We start from the raw sequence: 19,571 nt of genomic DNA, 5'->3' as shown, positions 1-19,571 counted from the left end.
CAAATGATCTCCATATCTATGATTCTTTTCCTGTCCTGGTTATTTGCTTAGTATTTTTTTTTTTTAGATTCCGTTATTGATAGTTGTGAGTTTGTTGCCATTTTAGCATTCATAGTTTTGATCTTATTTTTCTTAAATAAGTCCCTTTAACATTTCATGTAATAATGGCTTGGTAATGATGAACTCCTTCAGTTTTACCTTGTCTGGGAAGCACTTAATCTGCTCTTTCATTCTAAATGATAGCTTTGCTGGATAGAGTAATCTACGTTGTAGGTCCTTGCTTTTCATTATTTGGAATACTTATCACCAGTCCGTTCTTGCCAGCAGTTTCTTTTGAGAAATCAGCTGAAAGTCTTATGGGGACTCCTCTGTAGGTAACTAACTACTTATCTCCTGCTGCTTCTAAGATTCTCTGTTTATCTCTGACCTTTGGCATTTTAATTATGATGTGTCTTGGTGTGGTCCTCTTTGGGTCCTACTTGTTTGGGACTCTCTGTGCTTCCTGGACTTGTATGTCTATTTCCTTTGTCAAATTAGGGAAGTTTTCTTTTATTATTTTTTCAAATACGTTTTCAATTTCTTCTCCTTCTGACAGCCCTATGTTTTGGATGTTGGCACATTTGGAGATGTCCCAGAGATTTCTTATACCACCCTTATTTTTTTAAATTCTTCTTTCTTCTTTCTGTTCTGGTTTAATGCTTATTTCTTCCTTATGTTCCAAATCATTGATTTAAATCCTGGCTTCCTTCCATTCACTGTTGGTTCCCTATGGATTTTTCTTTATTTCACTTAGTGTAAACTTCATTTCTTCTTTTATGTTATTCTTGTACCAATGAGTTCTCTGAGCATCCTGATCACCAGTGTTTTGAACTTTGCATCTGATAGGTTCGCTATCTCCATTTCATTTAGTTCTTTTTCTCGGGTTTTGTTCTATTCTTTCATTTGGGCCATATTTCTTTGTCTCCTCGATTTGGCAGGTTCCCTGTGTTTGTTTCTGTGTATTGCGTAGGGCTTCTTTGACTCCCTGTCTTAGTGCACCTGTTGAGTTGTATGGTGTGGAGGCATTTGCCAAAGTGAGACAACCTGATTCACTTTGTGGCTCTGTGTGTGGGGGAGGCTCAGAAAGGGTACAATGCTACTGCCTGATTTTTGGAGGTTTGTCCAGCACTCATGCCATTTCCAGTCCCTTAACCCACTTCCTGTATACCACTGGACCCTTCCAGCTGTGGCCCTGGTGGTGAATCCCAGAGTGTGTGGGTTTTCATACATTTTAAGTTCCTGTGGGCCCTTTAAACAGATTCTCCTAAAAAAACCCCAGCAGTTTCTTCTGCTACCCCAACCCCCACTGGTTTTTTACAGCCAGAAGTTCTGGGACTTTATCTTCCTGGTGCTGGAATCCTGATCTGTGTGGTCTGATCTGGGGCTGGGGTTGCTCACTCCCAAGGTCTCCCTTGCCCTTAAGGCATCCGTCCCAATTTTTATCCATGAAACATCAATGTGGGACAGCTCACTCCACCGTTGCCACTGCCTCTTGCACCATACCACATCTCCTTGCCTCTCTGCCCCATCTCCACATCTCTGCCCCATGTACTTGTCTGGGTAAATGTGGCTTCTTTAAATTCTTGTTTGTCAGACTTCCATACAGCTTACTTTCCTGACAGTTCTGGGTATTAATTTGTTTTGAGACCTAGTTGTAATTTTTTCTGTGGTTGAGTGAGGAGGTGAAGTGTGTCTACCTATGCCTCCATCTTGACTGGAAGTCTTCATCTATTATTTTTCTTTAGCCTGAATAATGTCTTTATCATTTCCTATTGTGCATATCTGTTCATGGATTCACTTAATATTTTTTTAACCAGAAATGTCTTTAATTTGCTTTCATTCTTGAAGGATATTTTCATTGGATATAAAGTTCTAGACTGTCAGTTTTGAATTTTCTCTAGCACTTTAAAGATATTGTTGGAGTATCTTATTGCCTCTGGAAATTTTGATGAAAAGTCACTGATCATTTGAATCACTGTTACCCTAAATGTAATATGTTGTTTTTCTCTGCTACTTTTGAGAATTTCTCTTTATTTTTGGTTTACGGCTATTTGACTGATAACCTAGATGTGTTTTTCTATATACTTATTTTGTTTAAGATTTGCTGAGCTTCTCAAATGTATAAATTTATGTGTTTTACCAAACTTGGAAAGTTTCTGGACATTATATCTTTTTCTACTCCACCCTGTTCACAAGTTCCTGACTCTTTTTGTCTCCCTATTTTTTAAATAATGTTTGTCAGTTTTTTAGATTGGATGATATTTATTGATGTATCTTCATGTTTTTCTGTTATGCCACCTATTAATTAATTTTTTAAAACTTTCATATTTAAAACTGTCTTCATTCTAGCATTTCCATTTAATTCTTTTTTATAGTTTTGATATGTTTCTGAGATTTTGTATTTTTAAAATTTTTTATAAACACATTTTCTTCTACTCCATTAAGCTAAGTTACAACAGCTGATTAAAAATCCTTGTTTGCTAACCTGGTATTTGGATCATCTCTGAATCAGTGTCCATCGTTGATTGGTCTTTCCTTGAGGCTGGAGTACATTTTCCTGTTTCTTTATTGAGTAATTCTCTTTTGGTTGTTGTTGTAACAGTGAAATTGTATATTTATGGTAACATTCTTTTAGGGATTGTCTTTTCAGTTTATTCATCAACTTAGAATTGGTAACCAAAAGGTGTTTATTCCTACTGAGTACCTCAGGAATTCTTAACTGTATCCTGGACATTGTGAATGCCTGGATTCTTTTATATTTCTCTGAAGAGTACATATATTTTTGTTTTACCAGGCAATTAGTTTGCTTAGACTCAATCTGTAAACTCTATCTCTTGGGCAGTCACTCAAATTTCAGTTCTGTCCTATTTACTTTGGTTGGGCTGTGTGCTCTTAGCCCCACACATGGACAGCTCCGGAGTCAGCTGGACACTTAGGCAGAATTACCCGGAGAATCTGGGCTTCTTTTCTCTACATCTCTTTCCCAAGAGTTCCCTTTCACCCTTTCACTTTCAGCAGCTGTGTTTGCCCCAAACTCTGTTCTTTGGTCCATGAGGCCAAAAAGACCATAGGTTTTTATTGGCATTTTAGCTCTTTCGTGGTTCTCACTTGAACTGGCCCAAAGGCTAAGAGCTGTGAACAGGTGACTCCTGTATGCCACTGCCTTTGTCCTAGCTGCAGGGCCCCTTCTGAATCTTCTTGCTTTTGTTTCCTTCTATTGTTTTGGGGTAGGTTAAAATTTTTTTTCCAGAGTTTATAGTTTTTACCTGGGGGAGGGTCAGGTCTGTAAGAGCTTACCAGTCATATCAGAAGCAGAAGGGCATTGTGATTCTTTTGCACTTCTTATTTATCTAGTTGTTCTCTGTCTTTAATATTAAAGGTTTTGTGAAAATGTCTGTTCCTTCATTGTTTGCTCTTAACATACTCAGGAGGCAAGCCCTTCTTCTCGAAGGATGAACTTCATTGTAGGGTGGTCAGGCAGGAGGCCATTTCCTTGGGTGATTGCAAAATATCATCTTTTCCCTCCTGATGATATCCAGTTTTTCTAGGGAGCCTAGAAAATTTCCAGTTTTCCAACCTTCCAATTTCTTACTGTGGAAAATCTGCTTGGATGCCTACAGTCAAGTTGAAGAAAGGTCTCCCAGTTCGGTGTTTGGACTTTTAATTAATTAATTTAATTTTTAGCCCAGTAGCTCCACAGTCTCCTTGGAGCAATTTCTCTAGAAAGTAAGCTTTCTCAGCTTCTGTTGGGGTCATGGAGGTAGTTGCCCAGCTGTACAGGCTGGGGAAGCTGATCTAAGGGTCCAGCTGTTCCTTCGTCCGACTTTCAATCAGTCCTTTTATTTTCAGCCCCATCTTACACTTGAATTCAGACACTCCTGTTAATTCTAATGTCTTGGGCTTTTCTGGGGCTGAACTCCAATTGGATAACTTCCTGTTGGCTCCTACGTCCCCTCCTCCGACCCCAGGAAGTCTTGTTTTTGCTTTTTCCATCCTGCTGATTCGGTCCCCATCCACACTACTTCTGTCTGCACCAGCGTCATTGAAATGTGGTCTGGTGTGGCCTCTGCTCACACACTCTGTGTCCTTCTGTGTTTATGCTTCTATATTCCTTTCCTCTCGCTTGGGTGGAGTTTTGGAGAACTGTAAATGTATGTTCTCTCTTCCCTTATTAACAAGAAGTGAATAAATTATAAAGGACAAATTTGAGAAAACACCGCTTTCCTAGTTAATAATAAAAGCAGACTTTTCTCTTTATTGTACAAGATTGAAATCTTAATCGGCTGAGAAAGACATGACAGCTGACTCTCCCACAAAAGAACCAGGGGGAAGCTGGTGGTACTCACTGAGCATCAGAGTTGCAGAGCTGTAAGAGACTTGCAGGTTTTGTGGAGCAGGAGTTTTCACACTTTGTTAGTGGTGGTACGCATTTTTAAAAAATGACAGTTTACTTTCCCCTCATGATATAACACAGAAAAATGTTATGATTTTCCTCCCAAGCACTAAAATATTTCCTGTATAAAACCCCTGAGCCCTTTCCAAGAACTCTGGAATCTTCCAGAGCAGAGATGGAAAACCCTTGCTTTAGTAGTCCTATTTTACAAGGTCTTAGCCGAAACAGTATATACAACCATCGCTCCGGTGTAAATAATTTGAGAAGGTTAAAAACCAACAATAATGTTAATTAAAGTTTATTGAGCACTCTCTATGTTTGGGGCACTATGTCATGGGTTTATATACAGTATCTCATTTAATTCTCACAATGATGCTATGAGGAGAGCATAGTGATTATTGCCATTTTGTAAGTGAAGAAACTGAAGCCTGGAAAGGCTAATTACTTGTTTAGGGACACACAGCTAGGAAGTGGAAGAGCTGGGACTCAAACCCAGGTCTGTCTGACTCAAAGCCCATTCATTTAATACAGGCCCCTGGGCATGGTCTGGTGGGCTTTGGCCCCTGGAGCACCTGGAACCATCCCTGGGGGTGGTGTACACTGAGGGCCACCTCCCATTTGTGACACAAAATATGACAATAGACTAGGTTACCACAAAAAAGCAATGCTTGTCTCTAATCCTCAGGACACGCCAGCTCCCTCATACCTCTCCCTGCGCTACATCAGACTCCTACTCTCCTCCACAGGTCAAAGCAAAGGTGAGGGCCCTCCACCTCCGCGCAACGCACGCCTTCATCAACTCTGGTGGTGGGAAGAGAGGCCCTTCTCACCTGTGTGTTCCTCCAGGTGCATGCTGCCGGACTCTGAGGACACCGGCTCCTGTCCACCACTCGGCTGCCACACCCAACACACTGCCTGCACACCTCCACCGCCCACCCCCGGCAGTGTCCCGACCTGAGCGACGCAAGCCTTATTCACAGAGGCTCTCACAACTGCTACCCAGAAGCCGGTCAACCCGCGACCGCCCTGGACCAGTCCGTGCCCTCTCATCTGGGGACAAGTTGTTCTTACCATTAGCAGCCTCTGTGCCTCAACACTGGGTAAAGAGCAAAATGATTTAGTCTTCACTCTCTCATTTTTTGCTGAGAAGGGAAGACCTCAGACACCAGCGCGGGGCAGGGCCAGTGGAAAGTGAACAGTGGCGCCCTCTCCAGGAGATGGCAGTGTTGAGACACATATCAGATAGGGCCAGGCCCACAGCTCTCGGCTTTGGATCTGCTTTAATTAAAAACCAACTAAACCCGAGGTGTTCCTCATTCAGTGAACAGCTAAAGTGTCAGAAATATGTAGGGAGATTCTGGGTGACGGAGAAAGCCCTCTTTCCACGTGTAGCCTGGCTAGAGTACTCAAGGGGATTTGTGAATGATCTCTCAGAGAGATATGTCAATTAAGCTTTTACTAATAAGCCTTTCTTCTCTTTTGCTTCCTCTCCCCTTTTCCCTTCCTTTCATTCCTCCTTTTGGACTTAGAAGATGGCAAAAAGAGTAAAAGGCCATCAAAAACTATGGTAAAATTCCATTCAAAATTTTTTTAGGTGTGAAATGTATACCTGTATTTTGAGTCTCTATTTTCTTGGTCCTAATGAGTTCTTTGCCTTTGGCAGTTTATTTTTCAAGCAGGTGAATCCCAGGTCCACTGGGTGGAGGAAAATGAAATCTGAGACGGGTAGGAGTCATGGAGTAGGGGCTTGCTTTGTCCACCGCAGGCATGGACCTAGTTTTGCAGACTAGCAGGCCCCAAGGAACCACGACTCCTTAGAATTAGACTTAGGAAGGTGGACAGCAGAAACGTGGGGCATTAAATTTTATTTACGGTAACATCGAGAGCAAAGAAGAACCCTAATCTTCTTTTCGGTTTCTTGATTTTAGAGCCTCGCAGCCACCGACCAAGAAGAGAAAGTGCCACAGGCTCTGGAGGACCCCGGGGACTGTCCAACCTGTGCCCGGGACTCTGGACCAAGTGAGCCGACGTGGGGCCTGTCACTGCCCGTTCAGTCAGGGCATTTTGTTTTGTTTTGGTTTGGTTTGGTTTTTAAACCAGGCCTGGAGCAGCCCTACAAAATTATTTTCTCCCTCATAGAAGGGCAATGATAGACTCTGGGAGTTCATTTCTTCCCACTTGTCATAATGTTTCATGCAGTCTTAGGTGGGGCCTTGCAGGGGCTCCCGGGTAAGAGATGCCATCCTCTCTCCCCTGGGGATGAACACCCGTCCTTTCCACTTCAACAGCAACGTGCCTCAGAGGACCCAGACTCCAGGCCGGGGGAAGATGCACAACCACAGCAGCTTCAGGGGCCTGCTGGTGTGCTCAGCGCTTTGTTTGGTGCCACCCTTCTTCACTGCGGTGTGCAGACGGATAACGTGGGGCAGGTAAAGTGTAGATTCCGATTAAGTAAGCCTGGGATGGGGCCTGAGATCCTGTCTTCCTCACAAGCTCCCAGGGGGTGGGCGCTGTACCGGAAGAACTCAGAGAAGCAAGACTGTGGAGGATTTCTACAGTCTGCCTCTAGCGGAGCAGGGAGGAAGAGAGTTGAGCTTCCCTAGCACTCACTTCAAATTAGTAGATTCCCAGTTGATCTTTGAAATTTTATAACATCATTTTAAAAGTGTTTTTAGCAGAACCAACTGATGTCCAAATGGTTGGCCTGCCTCTTTCTTTATCTCATATAACATGTGACACGTTATGTTTTGAGCTTAGAGACCTGATCCAAAGTTGAGAAAAATTGAGGTTTTTGAGTCTGAAGCCTTGAACTTCAGAATTTTCAGAGTAAATGCTATGGCACATACTTGGGAAAGGGATAATATTACATGCCAATTTTATTAGCCACTGTAGATAATCAAATGTAGGCCGTGTGAATAGTGCCCCAAATTCAGGGTAGCAAGTCACATCTCTTATTCCCATGCATCAGCTTGGCAAGAAGTCCAAGATTTCCCTCCTGGAGCTCCCTCTCCCACTGTTGTCCTCAAACTCCAGAGATTTATCCTGCCCTGAAAGGAGATGCGCATGGCCTTCTCACCGGCTTATGTTGCTGCCTTTGCCTTTCACAGCTACATAAGAGCTGATCCTTCAGGGATGTCTGGCCTCAGCCCCAGCATGGGCTCTAAGGGTCCTGCAGTAGATGATGGCTTCGCCTTCTCAGCTGAGTCCTCCACTCTGCCATCTCCTGGCAGTGCCGTGGCAGAACTGTGCTGGACATCCAGCCTTGTATAAACCAAGCCTCTTACTGTCTTCTTTTCTTTTGTGTGAGATCTACCGTACCCAGCAGTTGCTTGATTTTAATTGTTCAACCCTAGAAACACAAAATGCAAAATAAAGGCCCCTTTCCAAATAATATAGCACTCCCCACCCATCTTCCTATGAAAGGTGACTCTAATTTCTTCAGGGATCCTTGCATTCAATCTGCAGCTTCAACATGGTTCTCAAGCACGAAAGGATGAGTAAATTCCTAGCAGATGAGAGGACCATCTGTTCACTCTTCCACAGATACACCAGCTCACTGAGGGTACCGGGCAAGTCACCCAAACCTTCCAAGAGTTTCCTCATGTAACCAGAGTGCTACTCAAATCGTCCTGGTCACTTCAGAGCTAAGGTCCACCCTGCACTGCTTTTCTGCTGCCTGTCCCTGGAAAGGGCACTGATTTTGCACCATCGCCAGAGAACAGCCATGGAAGACTAGCTGAAATGTCCCAACACATAGGAGGCCTCAAATCCCTTGTTGAATACCTACTCAAAGGTCATTAAAGCTGGCCAAAGATATTTGGCTCCAGACAGAATAATAATGGTCAGATGAGCAAAAAATAATGGGGGAAAAAGAGGCAAAACTCAGTTAATCTAAGTGTCATGTTTTTTACAGCAGAAGTTTTCTAGTAGAGAGCTCAGATTCGATGTTGTAGAAGCCCAGGGACTTTACGAAGGTTCTGAAGCACATGGGTAGAGGAGGGAAGAGGTTATGCTAGTCTCATAGGCAGGATTTTTTGATGGGAGTTGATTTTCATTTTTTTTTATCCTCGTCTAAGGACATGTTTATTGATTTTAGAAGGGGGGAGGGAGGGAGAGGAGGGTAGAGAGAGGAAGGGAGAGAAAGAGAAACATTGATCAGTTTCCTCCTGTATGCACCCCGATCAGGACTGAATCAGCAACCCAGGCATGTGCCCTGACCAGGAATCGAACTTGTGACCTTTTGGTTTATGAGACGATGCCCAACTAACTAAGTCATCTGGCCAAGGTGGGAGGTGATGTTCTAAATCAATCAATGAGGCATTTTGGTTGACCTTGTTTCAAGCAGTTCACTTTCAGCAAGTGTTCTAAGATCTCCATTTAGAGGGCTCACAATGTAGAATTATTGGGTTGCTGTGACCAGATGTAAAATCTTGCTCTGAGAGGAAGCAGCTGGTGACTCCTATTAGCTGATTCCAACCTCACATGGTCTGGATTCAAAATATGAGAGGGTTCCTGGTCCCACCTAATCTGAACCCCAGATATAAAAGGGTTCACGGCTTCATATGGCTTGCTCCTCAACTATAAAAGGGTTTGTTAGCTCCAGAGTTGTGACCTTTGGCCCCCGGTGAGAAGTTCAGGGACTGAATTCACACTGTAGAATCGGAAGGATCTGACTCATCTCCCCAGCAACTTGGAACTTTCAAAGCCTCATTTTTCTTGATTATCAAATCAGAATCATAAGTTCTACTTCACTCATTTCCAAGATTTTTAAAAAAGGAATGCATAAGAAAATATTTTGAAAGACATTCAAACTCAAGCTATGAGTTTTTTCCAGAAGGTTGGGACTTGGACCATCAGCTGCCTTCACATTCCTGCTTCTCTCTTCTGTAACATTTTCTCAAGAAATCCTCTGTGTTTCATGAAGAGAAGAAAAAAGTTTGAATCCCGTCCCTTCCACTGAACAGCTGTGACACTAAGCAGGTTATGTCAGATCTCTGAACCCATTTCCACACTGATTGAATGGAGTACCCACTTTCTAAATCTGTTTGGCTACATCTGCTAAAGCATAGCCTCTGACCCAGGGATTCCACTCCTGGGAATAGACCTGACAGAAAGTTGCACATGTGCTCACTAAAACACACGCCCAAAGACATTCATGGCAGCATTACTCATAAAAACCACAAACCTTTTGAAAGTAGCTTGAATGACCATCAAGGGCAGGATAAGTTGTGGTGTATTCACGCAATGGAGTACTACACAGCACTGAAAATGAGCAAATAACTGCCATTTGCAACAATAATAAGTGAACCTCATAAAGATAATGTTGGGCAAAAGAAACCAACCCTTAAGAGTACCTATCATAGTATTCCGCCTCTACGAACTTCTCTACAGTGCTAGATTTCAGAATAGTGATTATTCTGGGGCAGAAGGAAGCAGCGATGAGAGGAGGGCAGGGGGTCTCTTCTAGAGCACTGGACTCTCCCGTTTCTTGATGGTGGTTGTTACCTGCATTGTTCTTACCACCTGCACCTGAACTTATGAAGAACTACTACTTCCCTTTCACTCCTTATGTCAGGCATGAGTATTGCTGAAGGAGTACTGGTATAATTCATTTTATTAAAAAGTATCAAAGTATGTACCAATGATCAGTGTGCCTTCATTGTGTATATGACATGTCAGTGAAGAAAGTCTATTAAAAAAGAAATCTTAACCTTGAAGATAAGTTAATGAGTTGATTAGAAACTGTCAAATGTCTAGGACAGTGCCTGTAGTTCAGAAAACACACAGGAATCATAGATATTATTATTAGTAATAATGAGTCCCTGAATAGGCTCCGGCTTGTGCCAGGAATTTGGGTGTGAGCTTGTGGTCCCAGATTCCCATCCCTGGGGTTCTCTAGCTGATGGCCTGCTCCCAGTGAAGCCACAACTGTGTCAGTCCTGTCGGAGTGGCTGCCTCGACACCCTTGCTGCTATGATGAGAAAGGGTGGGAAATGCCATTATCCCTGAGGACAATGGCCCCGCCCACTACCCACCCTCCCAACCTGCACCTGGAGGAGCAGAGCTGGCCTTTGGCTGCCCCCCACCCCTACCAGCACCTTGCCCTTGCCACTGTGCTTGAGTAGCTGCAATTCCCTCACATCAGACAGCATTACCACAGAGGCCAAGGACAAAGTATTTGCCAAGGCTTCCTGGGAATAACCGAGTCACTGAGCTGAAACAAGAAGTGTAATAATGACACTATTGTTTAAACCCTTTTGGTGACGAACACCATGCTAAGCACTCACAGACATTACTCACTGAATCCCTTTAACAATCCTGGGAGGCATCATGTGGTTACACCCACTTTGCAGATGAAGAGACCGAAGCCCAGAGTCCTCAAACCATGTCCCTAAGACTGTATAGCCATTAAGTGTGAAGTTGGGACAGCAACTCACTTCCAACCTTGGAGCTCTTGAACTGCCTTCATCCTCTCTTCAATGGAGGAGAAAGGAAAGAAAAATGGAAGAACTAGTTTCTCACTTTCTCTGAATTTGGTATAAGCAGGAGAACGATAGAAAGATTTATTGTTTTGAAAACACTTAAGGCCAGGTATCTTTTGGACGGCTGAGGGCACAGAGTTCCTTGCATTGCCAACCTCCTTACTTATAGGTGGAAAAAAGTTTCTCAGGATTTTGAGACATTGTTTCCAAATCCATATTTATAAAAACAAACAAACAAAAATAGATGTGTGGTGGTATCACATGAAAATAAATGTGACCAAGGAAAACACATTTTATGTGGCATTTAGGATCAAAAGCAATCTGAAGCAGCTCTGTTATTTACTTTAGGAAGTCCTCAATGAAAGTACGGAGAAGGTTAGATGAGTGAGCGCAAACCCAGCCACACCCCCTGCATTTCCCAGGCTGTGGGCTAAGGAGCTCTGTAGGAGCTAATGTCATCTTTCTGCGTTGTTCTCGCCTCCTGCATCTGAACGCATGAACAGCCACCACTTCCCCTTCACTCCTCCCGTCAGGCATGAGCACTGCTGGGGGCGTTGAAGGAAAAGGAAACAACAACGAACAGCCCAGTCAAATTCACATAAAAACTTTCTGCGGTTGAATTGTACAGTTTGGAGGCCTACTCAAATTAAGACAGTGTGAAGGACTATGCAAAAATGGTAGCTTGCACGTGTGAAACTGCTGTTACTTGGCCCTTTTTTATATGCAAAAGTAGCAATTGCACATAGTTAACACTACACTTTAATGGGATGGATTCTGTCACCGTGTCCTGGTATCAGATTCTGAAAGTGCTGTCACTGTCACTCTCTCTGCCTGTGCAATGTTGCAAGTTGGGCAGGACACCTGTTTTAATTTCTCGTTTGCAGTTGAGGGAAATTAGACGCTAAGTGAATAAATAACTGGTCTAAGTTCAAAAAGCTAGTTGGACCAGAGAACATTGGTGCCACTAGGAACCTGTAACAAACTAGAGTGTATTGATTTCAGTGAACAAAAACAAGGAAACGAAAGACAAAAACCATAACCTTAAACTGCCTTAAGCGAAAAATAGCATAAAGTAAAATGAAATGAAATAAAATAAAATAGAAAAAAAAAGAAACAAAAACAAAACCAGAGGATTTATTGGCTTCCCTGATGCTGGAGTTGAGGACTGGATCTCGGAACCCAAATCATGCCGTCAAGCCTGGGCGCCCTTCATTCTCAGTTGCTTCCTGCTGCATTGCCTTCTTCCCAGACAGGCTTTCCCTGAGGATCCACAATCCTGGGGATGTGTCTCACAGGTTCAGAACTCATAGAAAAGACTCAGCATCTTTGAACCCTCATTCCTAGTAGTGCTGAGATCCACTCTGCTTGGATTGGATTAGGCCAGGTATGTACGTGATGCAATGATTGGTGCAAATAGTGAATGCTGTACTTGGACTGACCAAGCCTGGCCGGGTCCCCTACCCTCCTCAGGCTGAACATGGCCATCACTGGAACCACACAGAATGGACGTGAGGGGATGCTATGAAGTAGGGAAGATAGATGCTGAGGGCAACGTTTCCTTGGAGATCACTGACCCCAAGATGCTCTTTCTATAGATGAGGAAACAAGGCCGGCCACATGCCTCCTGCCTCCCAACGCTTGTCACTTCAAACACAGTCGCTCTGCTTTCTACATGGCCTATTCATTAGCTCCACACAGCTGCCTCCGAATCTAGGAAAAGCAGCCTTGGGGGAAAGATCTAACACACCTATTTCTTTGTAGTGATGAGCAGGAGTCACAGCAGCGAAATGCAAGACCATGACAGTGAGGGGCTGCTGACCAGGGCTCTCTGGCTCTGAAGTAGCAGCCATACCAAAGTGTTCTTTGGCATAGTTTATTGAATGGTCATTATGAAAAACTGTAAGTGGCCTTGGGAAGCCCTTGTGATGGGCTGGAGAGTGAGGGGGGAAAGGTAGTGCTAACTCTCAAGACTGAACCCAAGATATGGGGCTTTGCGGCCACCCCTGATCTAATGGGATGGGCCAATGAGATGTGTAGCTTACTCTTTATGTTTTGCACTCTACCTGATGAATGGCTGGGACATGGGTTTCTGGCTGTCAGGAATCCAGACTTGTAATTCTTACTTGTTATAATTTACCCACTAAACAATGGAAAGGGAGGGAGTTTTTCTCAGATCACGTGCTCAGTTAAAGCTAAAATCTTGAAAAATAGAGATTTCTCAAATTACCAATATTTAATCCTGCAGTTAATTTAAAATTCTGGAGAATACATTTTTGGTGCCACAATGAATTTTTAGCTGGTGACACCTTCCTCCTTCAGCATCTATGCTGCCTGCCAGTCAGTATTGTCAAGTTCACTTTGAATGTGCCCTGCAGTAATCACAGCCAGTGCTGCCTTTGTATTCAGAGACTGGTTCAAACCATACAGAATATCCTTAAACTGGAAGAGTTTCATTCTATTCTTATGTTATAGTTTCAAGAAGCCAATGTGGATAATCTTTAAGACTTTTCTTTATTCCTTAGGATATAATTTACCCATCTAAGTCTTCTAGAATTTTTATTGATTGTAAGTGCCTTCCTGAAACACTAGGAAATGTTAGTGGTTAAAGAATAATATTTTCAAGTAATAAGAACAGTATGAAACTGGCCTACAGACTTGAGGGTCTTCATGGTATTTTCCAAATTTAAATATAACTTCTTTAAGAGCAAAACTATGTCTAGGACTTTTATGTAAGGTGAACTGGAAGGAAATCTTTTCCTTAAAACCAAATCTAAGCAGGTAAACAGACTTGGAAGTTGGTGTGTTTAACAGGAGGCAGAAAAAAGCAAATTGCTAATTGTATTATTGAGATGTCTTTGCCACTGTGAGGAAGAGCCCATAGGTCTTGGTTTTGAGTCTTAGCCTTCACGTGATCTTTAGGGCAGGGTCCCACACCCTGCCTTAAACACAAGGACTGAGGTATGAAACTGTCACACACATGCACAGTATTTTACTTAACACCATTTATGCTTCCTGGTCTCTGTGCATCTGAGTTAATCAAGCATTTGAGGTACCTGTGTTCTCACTTCTTACTTGAATAGATTATTTTCTAAAGTTTATGGAATAGCCAATCTATGCTGGACTAATCTAGAAAAAAGGAGAACACAAACAGTATCAACTCAAAGGTGTAGAGGAAGGTGCATTTTGAAGCCATAATTCACTTTTCTTAAGTGTGAATGGAGGCAATATTCATCTGGATTAGAACTCAGGCCCTCTTGATTTCACTACTAAGAAAGAAAGTCATTTGTGTCTTCTTAGATTTTTATGTCTAAATTGTTACCCTCCTCAAAAGTCAGTCAATTAGTCTGCTTACCTGAATATATTTCTGCAATAGTGAAGTCACATTATGAGCCTTAAAGACTTTGAAGTCATTAAGGTCCCTGAAAATGGCTACAAGAAAAAAAATAATAAAGTGTTACAAAAATATTGTTTTCCTCAATTACATAATTCACATTAGGGGACTGAAAATTTATCAGATCTCTTTTTTTCCTGAGTGATTTTTCAAGCCTGTGTTAAAAAGGGTTTTTTAAAAAGCCAGTTTAATTGACTTTATAATTGACTTTTGATATAAAAAACGGAATTGCTAGTCTTAGGTAAGCAGATTTCTTTAACCAGAGATTGGTGTTCAAGGTTCAGATTAGTCTTCAGCGTAATTGTTGCTGGTTGACTCAGTTTCTGTCACAGCTGCTTTTAAATTTCAGGCTAATGCTCATATCTGAGCTGTCAACCTTACCTGCTTTCTTCCAAGTTTTTGACAGTGAAACATGAAAGATCACAAAAAGATAGTTCCTTTTTTTCTCAAGCAAGACAGTTCTTATTACCCTCCGTAGTAAAATCTATACAGTTCAATCTGTCTAGCCATTAGATGAGCAAATTAACAAATCGGATCTAGAAACCTGAGTCAATATAAAGTTCCCAAATGGCACAAGACACGCGGTCTTTATCAAATTCTTCATTCAATGGATTTTCTCGTTGCTGCCGGCAAGCACTGCGGTTGTGGGGCATTTGACTGATCAGCCACTTGAAGGTAATCAATGACCCCGTGACTTGATTCACTGTGAAGGTACTTTACTTGCAAAGAACGCAGACATGACTTACCCAAGAGACCCATTGATATTTCCTGTCTCTGGAATTAGAGGACAACTTAGAAACTCTGTGTTGTTCATTATGATGGCAGGCTTCCAAACTGAGATCCCAAGATGCAAAAATTCACAGCGTAGTGGGAGCGGAGAGCTATCACGGCAGGAAGTGCTGCCCTCTTCCACCTGTGCTCCTGGGAGGGTGCTTCTCTCCCGGGGAAAAACCCAGAGTTAGAAGCCCCAATAAACTAAAAATCATGATCCATATCAACATGTTTGAAAAAAACTCACCAAAGGAGTTTTCAACTTTTATGTTCTCTTCTCACCTTGAAAATGTCTCCCATTTAACATTTTTATTTTTATTAATGTTTAAAAGTATTTACACATATAAAATGTTTAATTAACTAAGCATTTAATTAAACATGTAAGCTTCTATTGAAAATGATTTGATTAAAACAAGTAAAGCAAGAGGCTGATTTTTTTTAGCCATGCCACTACCATTGCATTCCCTCCTGCAGAAATAACCAGCCAGGAGGTTGGCGGTGCTGTTCAGCCTGGGTGAGTGAAAAGGACCTGACTTCTATCTGGAGGAGACAAATTCTCAGTCAGTAGAATGGCTGACTTTGGTTGATCCGGGGTAAAGCTGTCCCTGGTATTTTGACCTGTCTACTTTACTCATGTGATCACCAGTAGGAGGGATATTCATTCGTCTGAGTAACTATTCAAGTATGGTATTGCTGATAAAAGGTAGAGACTTCTTTTTTTTTTTTTTTAAAGAAGCACAGAGATAAATATTTCACAAGTCTGAGTAGTGCAGGGACTTCCCAACTTCTGGCCTATGTCTTCCTGCTGTATGGTGGAGTCAGGTGGAGTCAGGTTACTGGAGGAGGGCAGAAACACAAGGGGAACAGGTGGCCGAGGAAACAGTGCCTGCGTTTGGTGAGAACTATGCACCTTCCTGGGGCCACGACAAAAAGCTGCGAGGGAGCCAGCTGTGTTTTGAAAATATTGTATTCATTTTCTCAGTAAAAATGCACAAAACTGATGGATTAAATATAGCAAAAGGAACTCACTGCACTATATTTTCTCGAAGTGTTTATACAATTAATATGGTTAATGAAAGAAAATGTGTAGAAAATATTTGTGAAACTGGTTTCTAGATTCCTCTTTCCATAGACCCAATGTAGGCTTCTGAGTTGTTGCAGACAAAGGATTCAATTTTTCACTGGCAGACGAGGCTTCTGTTTGCCAAAAGAAGAACCATTTCCAGATAACCATTTGTATCCAAGTTTGGGGAAGTGCAAAATTTGTCAAAACCCAAATGGGCCTACAGCCAATAGAAATGTTTTACTTGAAAGCTTTCAGGGTTAAGGTAAGTTTTTTATTTATTTAGTCCCATTTAATTCAGCCAACATTTATGAAGTGTTTCAGTGGTCTGTTGCTGAGTAACAAACTATCTCAAAACTCAGTAACATAAAATGCTAACAATCATTTATTTGGGTCACAAATCTGCTACTTGGTTAGGGCTTTGCTCTGATTGTTCATCTCTGTTCAGGAGTCATCAGCTGGGGCAGCTCCAATTTGCTGAATCCAATTTGCAAGAAGGCTCATTTACATGCCTGTCTGGCGCATGCAGCCGTCAGCCAGGGGGTCAAAGGGGCTGGAAGGCCAGGGCTCTTCCCCATGCTGCCTCTCCATGGGACCTAAGAATAGGTCCCATGTGCTTCCACACAGCATGGAGTTTGGGTTCTAAGAATAAGTGTTCCAGGACAGAGGGAGCAGAAGCTGCTAATTTCTTTTCAAAAAGATTTTATTTATTTATTTTCAGATAGAAGGGAAGGAAGGGAGAAAGAGAGGGAGAAAAACACCATTGTGAGAGAGAAACATCAATCAGTTGCCTCTTGTATGTGCCCAGACTAGGGACCAAACCCACAATCCAGGCGTGGGCCCTGACCAGGAATCCAACCGTGACCTTTCCCTTTGCAGAGTGACCCCCAGCCAACTGAGCCACACCGGTCAGGGCAGAAGCTGCTAATTTCTTAAACCTGGGCTCAAACTGGCAAAATACCACATCAAACTGCACTTTTGCAGTTTTCAGTGAATAAATCTTGCACTTCTTTTACTAAATATGGTCTTAATTGTTTTATACTTTTTGATGCTGGTTCATTTTCATATGGAGTAGATTCAAAGTTTTCACCAAATTCTCAAAGAGGTCCCTGACTTAAAAAAAAGTGAACAAACCACTAATCCAGTCAACGTCCCCTCTTTTCCAGTTTAACAGAGAGGGTAGACTGAGGCTTAGAATGTTACAGAATTCATCCAAGATAATAGATGATAGAGCTGGGCAGGATGAGTTGTGATTGGCCAATGAGTATCTAATAAATTATTACCTCAGATCTTGTACCTTAGGGGGAGTGGCTATTGTCCACATATTTTATTCTGATCATTAATCTGGGCTTAGCTTCCCAAAATGGGGCTGGACTGCTGGGCACATCAGCTGCTCTTCCTTCAGACTGAGCTTTCACACTAAACCAAACCAAACCAAACCAAACCAAACGGAGCACAATAAAAGCAAGTACAAACAAGCAAAACCAAATACCCACATTTTCCTGATTTTTGGAAGTAATAATTCTACTGTAAAAATGTTGAAACATAATAGAAAAATATTAAAGAGAAAAAAATAATTCATATTTGGGATCCACCATTTGGTAGCTTATTTTTCCTTAATTTTCTGTTATTAAAATTGATCTCATATTGTTAATATAGTGTAAAAAAATAACACAATATGATAGTAAAGACTCTATCAAACTATTGTTTACAAAGATGACACAGATTTCTATAGTATAGAGGTACTCTATAATTTCCTATATCATTGTTTGTTTTATTTCCAATTTTTCTTGTTAGTAAAACTGCAGTAAACATCTATATACATCCACTTTTTCGTGAAGATAAATTCCAGCAGAATTTACATATTGAAAGAATGAACATTATTAATCTCTTAATGTAGTTTGCCCAGTGGCTTTTCAGAAGAATTTTCACCGTGTGAAGGGACACCCACAGCCACAGATGATAGGGTAGGTCGCACCCTGTCATTGCCGATGATCACTAATGACAAGGAGAGTTCGTAGCAAGTACTGAGTAAACACTATTTCCTGTACTTTTTTATTACCATTGCATTTTCTTATTAGAGCATAAGCTCTGCAAGAGCATGGATTTCTGTCAATTTGGTCAACTTCTCATCTCTATTGCCGTGAGCAATGCCTGGTGTAGAGCAGGTGCTCAACAAGTATCTATGAATAAATGAATGCATGAACACAGGAATGCATGCCTTCTTTGAGCTATGTTGCTCCTGTGTTTTGCAACTGATGTTTCTACTGGCCCATTCTGTACTCACTGTTTCCCTGGGATACTCTGTGGCCTTGTGTTTTCACTGTGTAGCTTTACAGGTATTTGTTTCTTTTCTCACCAATAGCATACTGCTCTAAGGTCGGAGCCATTGCTTTACATGTCTTTTCAGTGACTTGCCCCTCCGGCCCAGTGCCTAGATTAATACCTTGGAAAACCTTTAAAGTACTTGAACATTATTTACTAATGGACATTTTTATTAATAAATTAGTTTATTAAATTTTTTCTTTATGTTGTTTTACACAGGTGGAAGCCACCAATCAAGTAATTGCTATTGAACAATCCTAAGCAGATAGAAGGAAAAAGATTTTCAATCCTGTGGAGTAAGAACTTCTTTTCTGAATTCTTTTGTAAGTGTTTTGGGAAGAAAACCTATTGCCCAGTTTATTTTGCTTATTTGAAATGAATCTTTCTGTAAAAACTAAATAATAATATATAAATTTATGAACATATGCTGTCCACAAAAATAAAGTAGGTAAAATGCATCAAACTAGTTACAAAAAAATTTCTTATAAAAAGCTCCATCTTAGCCCTGGCTGGCATAGCTCAGTGGATTGAGCGCAGGCTGCAAACCAAAGTTTGATTCCCAGTCAGGGCACATGCCTGGTTTGCAGGCCACGGCCCCAAGCAACCGCACATTGATGTTTCTCTCTCTCTTTCTCCCTCCCTTCCCTCTTTGAAAATAAATAAATAAAATCTTTTTTTAAAAAGCTCCATTTTTAAGTCATTTTTATTTTTATAATTATTTACTATTTGCTAACAGTCTTGGTTCCTTGAGATAGATTATGGTTAGATCTTTTAATTTTTCATTTAAGTTGGCACAATGCTGATAAAATTAAATTTAAGGCCCTGGATCCATCCTGTGCTTACAGTTTATTTTTTCTCTTCTAAAGCTATATTGATAGATTGCTTAATGGGTTCCAAAATAGAAAGCATATAGGATTGGGATTATCCAAAGTAATATGGTGGTCCAAAGAGAGTCCTCTGTAGAATCACTTTGGAGTGGGATTTGCTTTTCAACAACTGATTTGGCTGGGATACCATTGAGATGTTTAATGTTTTGACCCTGAGTCAGTCCCATTTGGGCTGGGAGGAAGATGGCCCCTTAGCTGGGACCAGGCAGGAGCTCAGCCT

The 19,571-nt window shown here is 41.6% G+C and overlaps 1 protein-coding gene and 1 pseudogene across 1 annotated transcript in view; both read left to right on the top strand.

Annotated features, from left to right (window-relative positions):
- The window catches only part of MYRFL (myelin regulatory factor like), an 86,997-nt gene that overhangs the window by 13,228 nt on the left and 54,198 nt on the right, over positions 1-19,571 (top strand). Inside the window, 9 exon segments of the mRNA XM_045829341.1 lie at positions 5,118-5,183; positions 5,277-5,364; positions 5,366-5,532; positions 6,361-6,392; positions 6,395-6,451; positions 12,676-12,720; positions 12,723-12,813; positions 16,209-16,404; positions 18,684-18,760. Of these exon segments, the coding sequence (XP_045685297.1) occupies positions 5,118-5,183; positions 5,277-5,364; positions 5,366-5,532; positions 6,361-6,392; positions 6,395-6,451; positions 12,676-12,720; positions 12,723-12,813; positions 16,209-16,404; positions 18,684-18,760 (819 nt within the window).
- On the top strand, positions 14,243-14,351 carry LOC123813149 (annotated as a pseudogene).

The sequence above is a fragment of the Phyllostomus hastatus genome, unplaced genomic scaffold, assembly GCF_019186645.2.
Source record: "Phyllostomus hastatus isolate PE091 unplaced genomic scaffold, TTU_PhHast_1.1 phas_scaffold_93, whole genome shotgun sequence".
Taxonomy (NCBI): domain Eukaryota; kingdom Metazoa; phylum Chordata; class Mammalia; order Chiroptera; family Phyllostomidae; genus Phyllostomus; species Phyllostomus hastatus.
The sequence above is the reverse complement of the archived record's forward strand: the minus strand, read 5'-3'. Positions and strand labels throughout refer to the sequence as shown.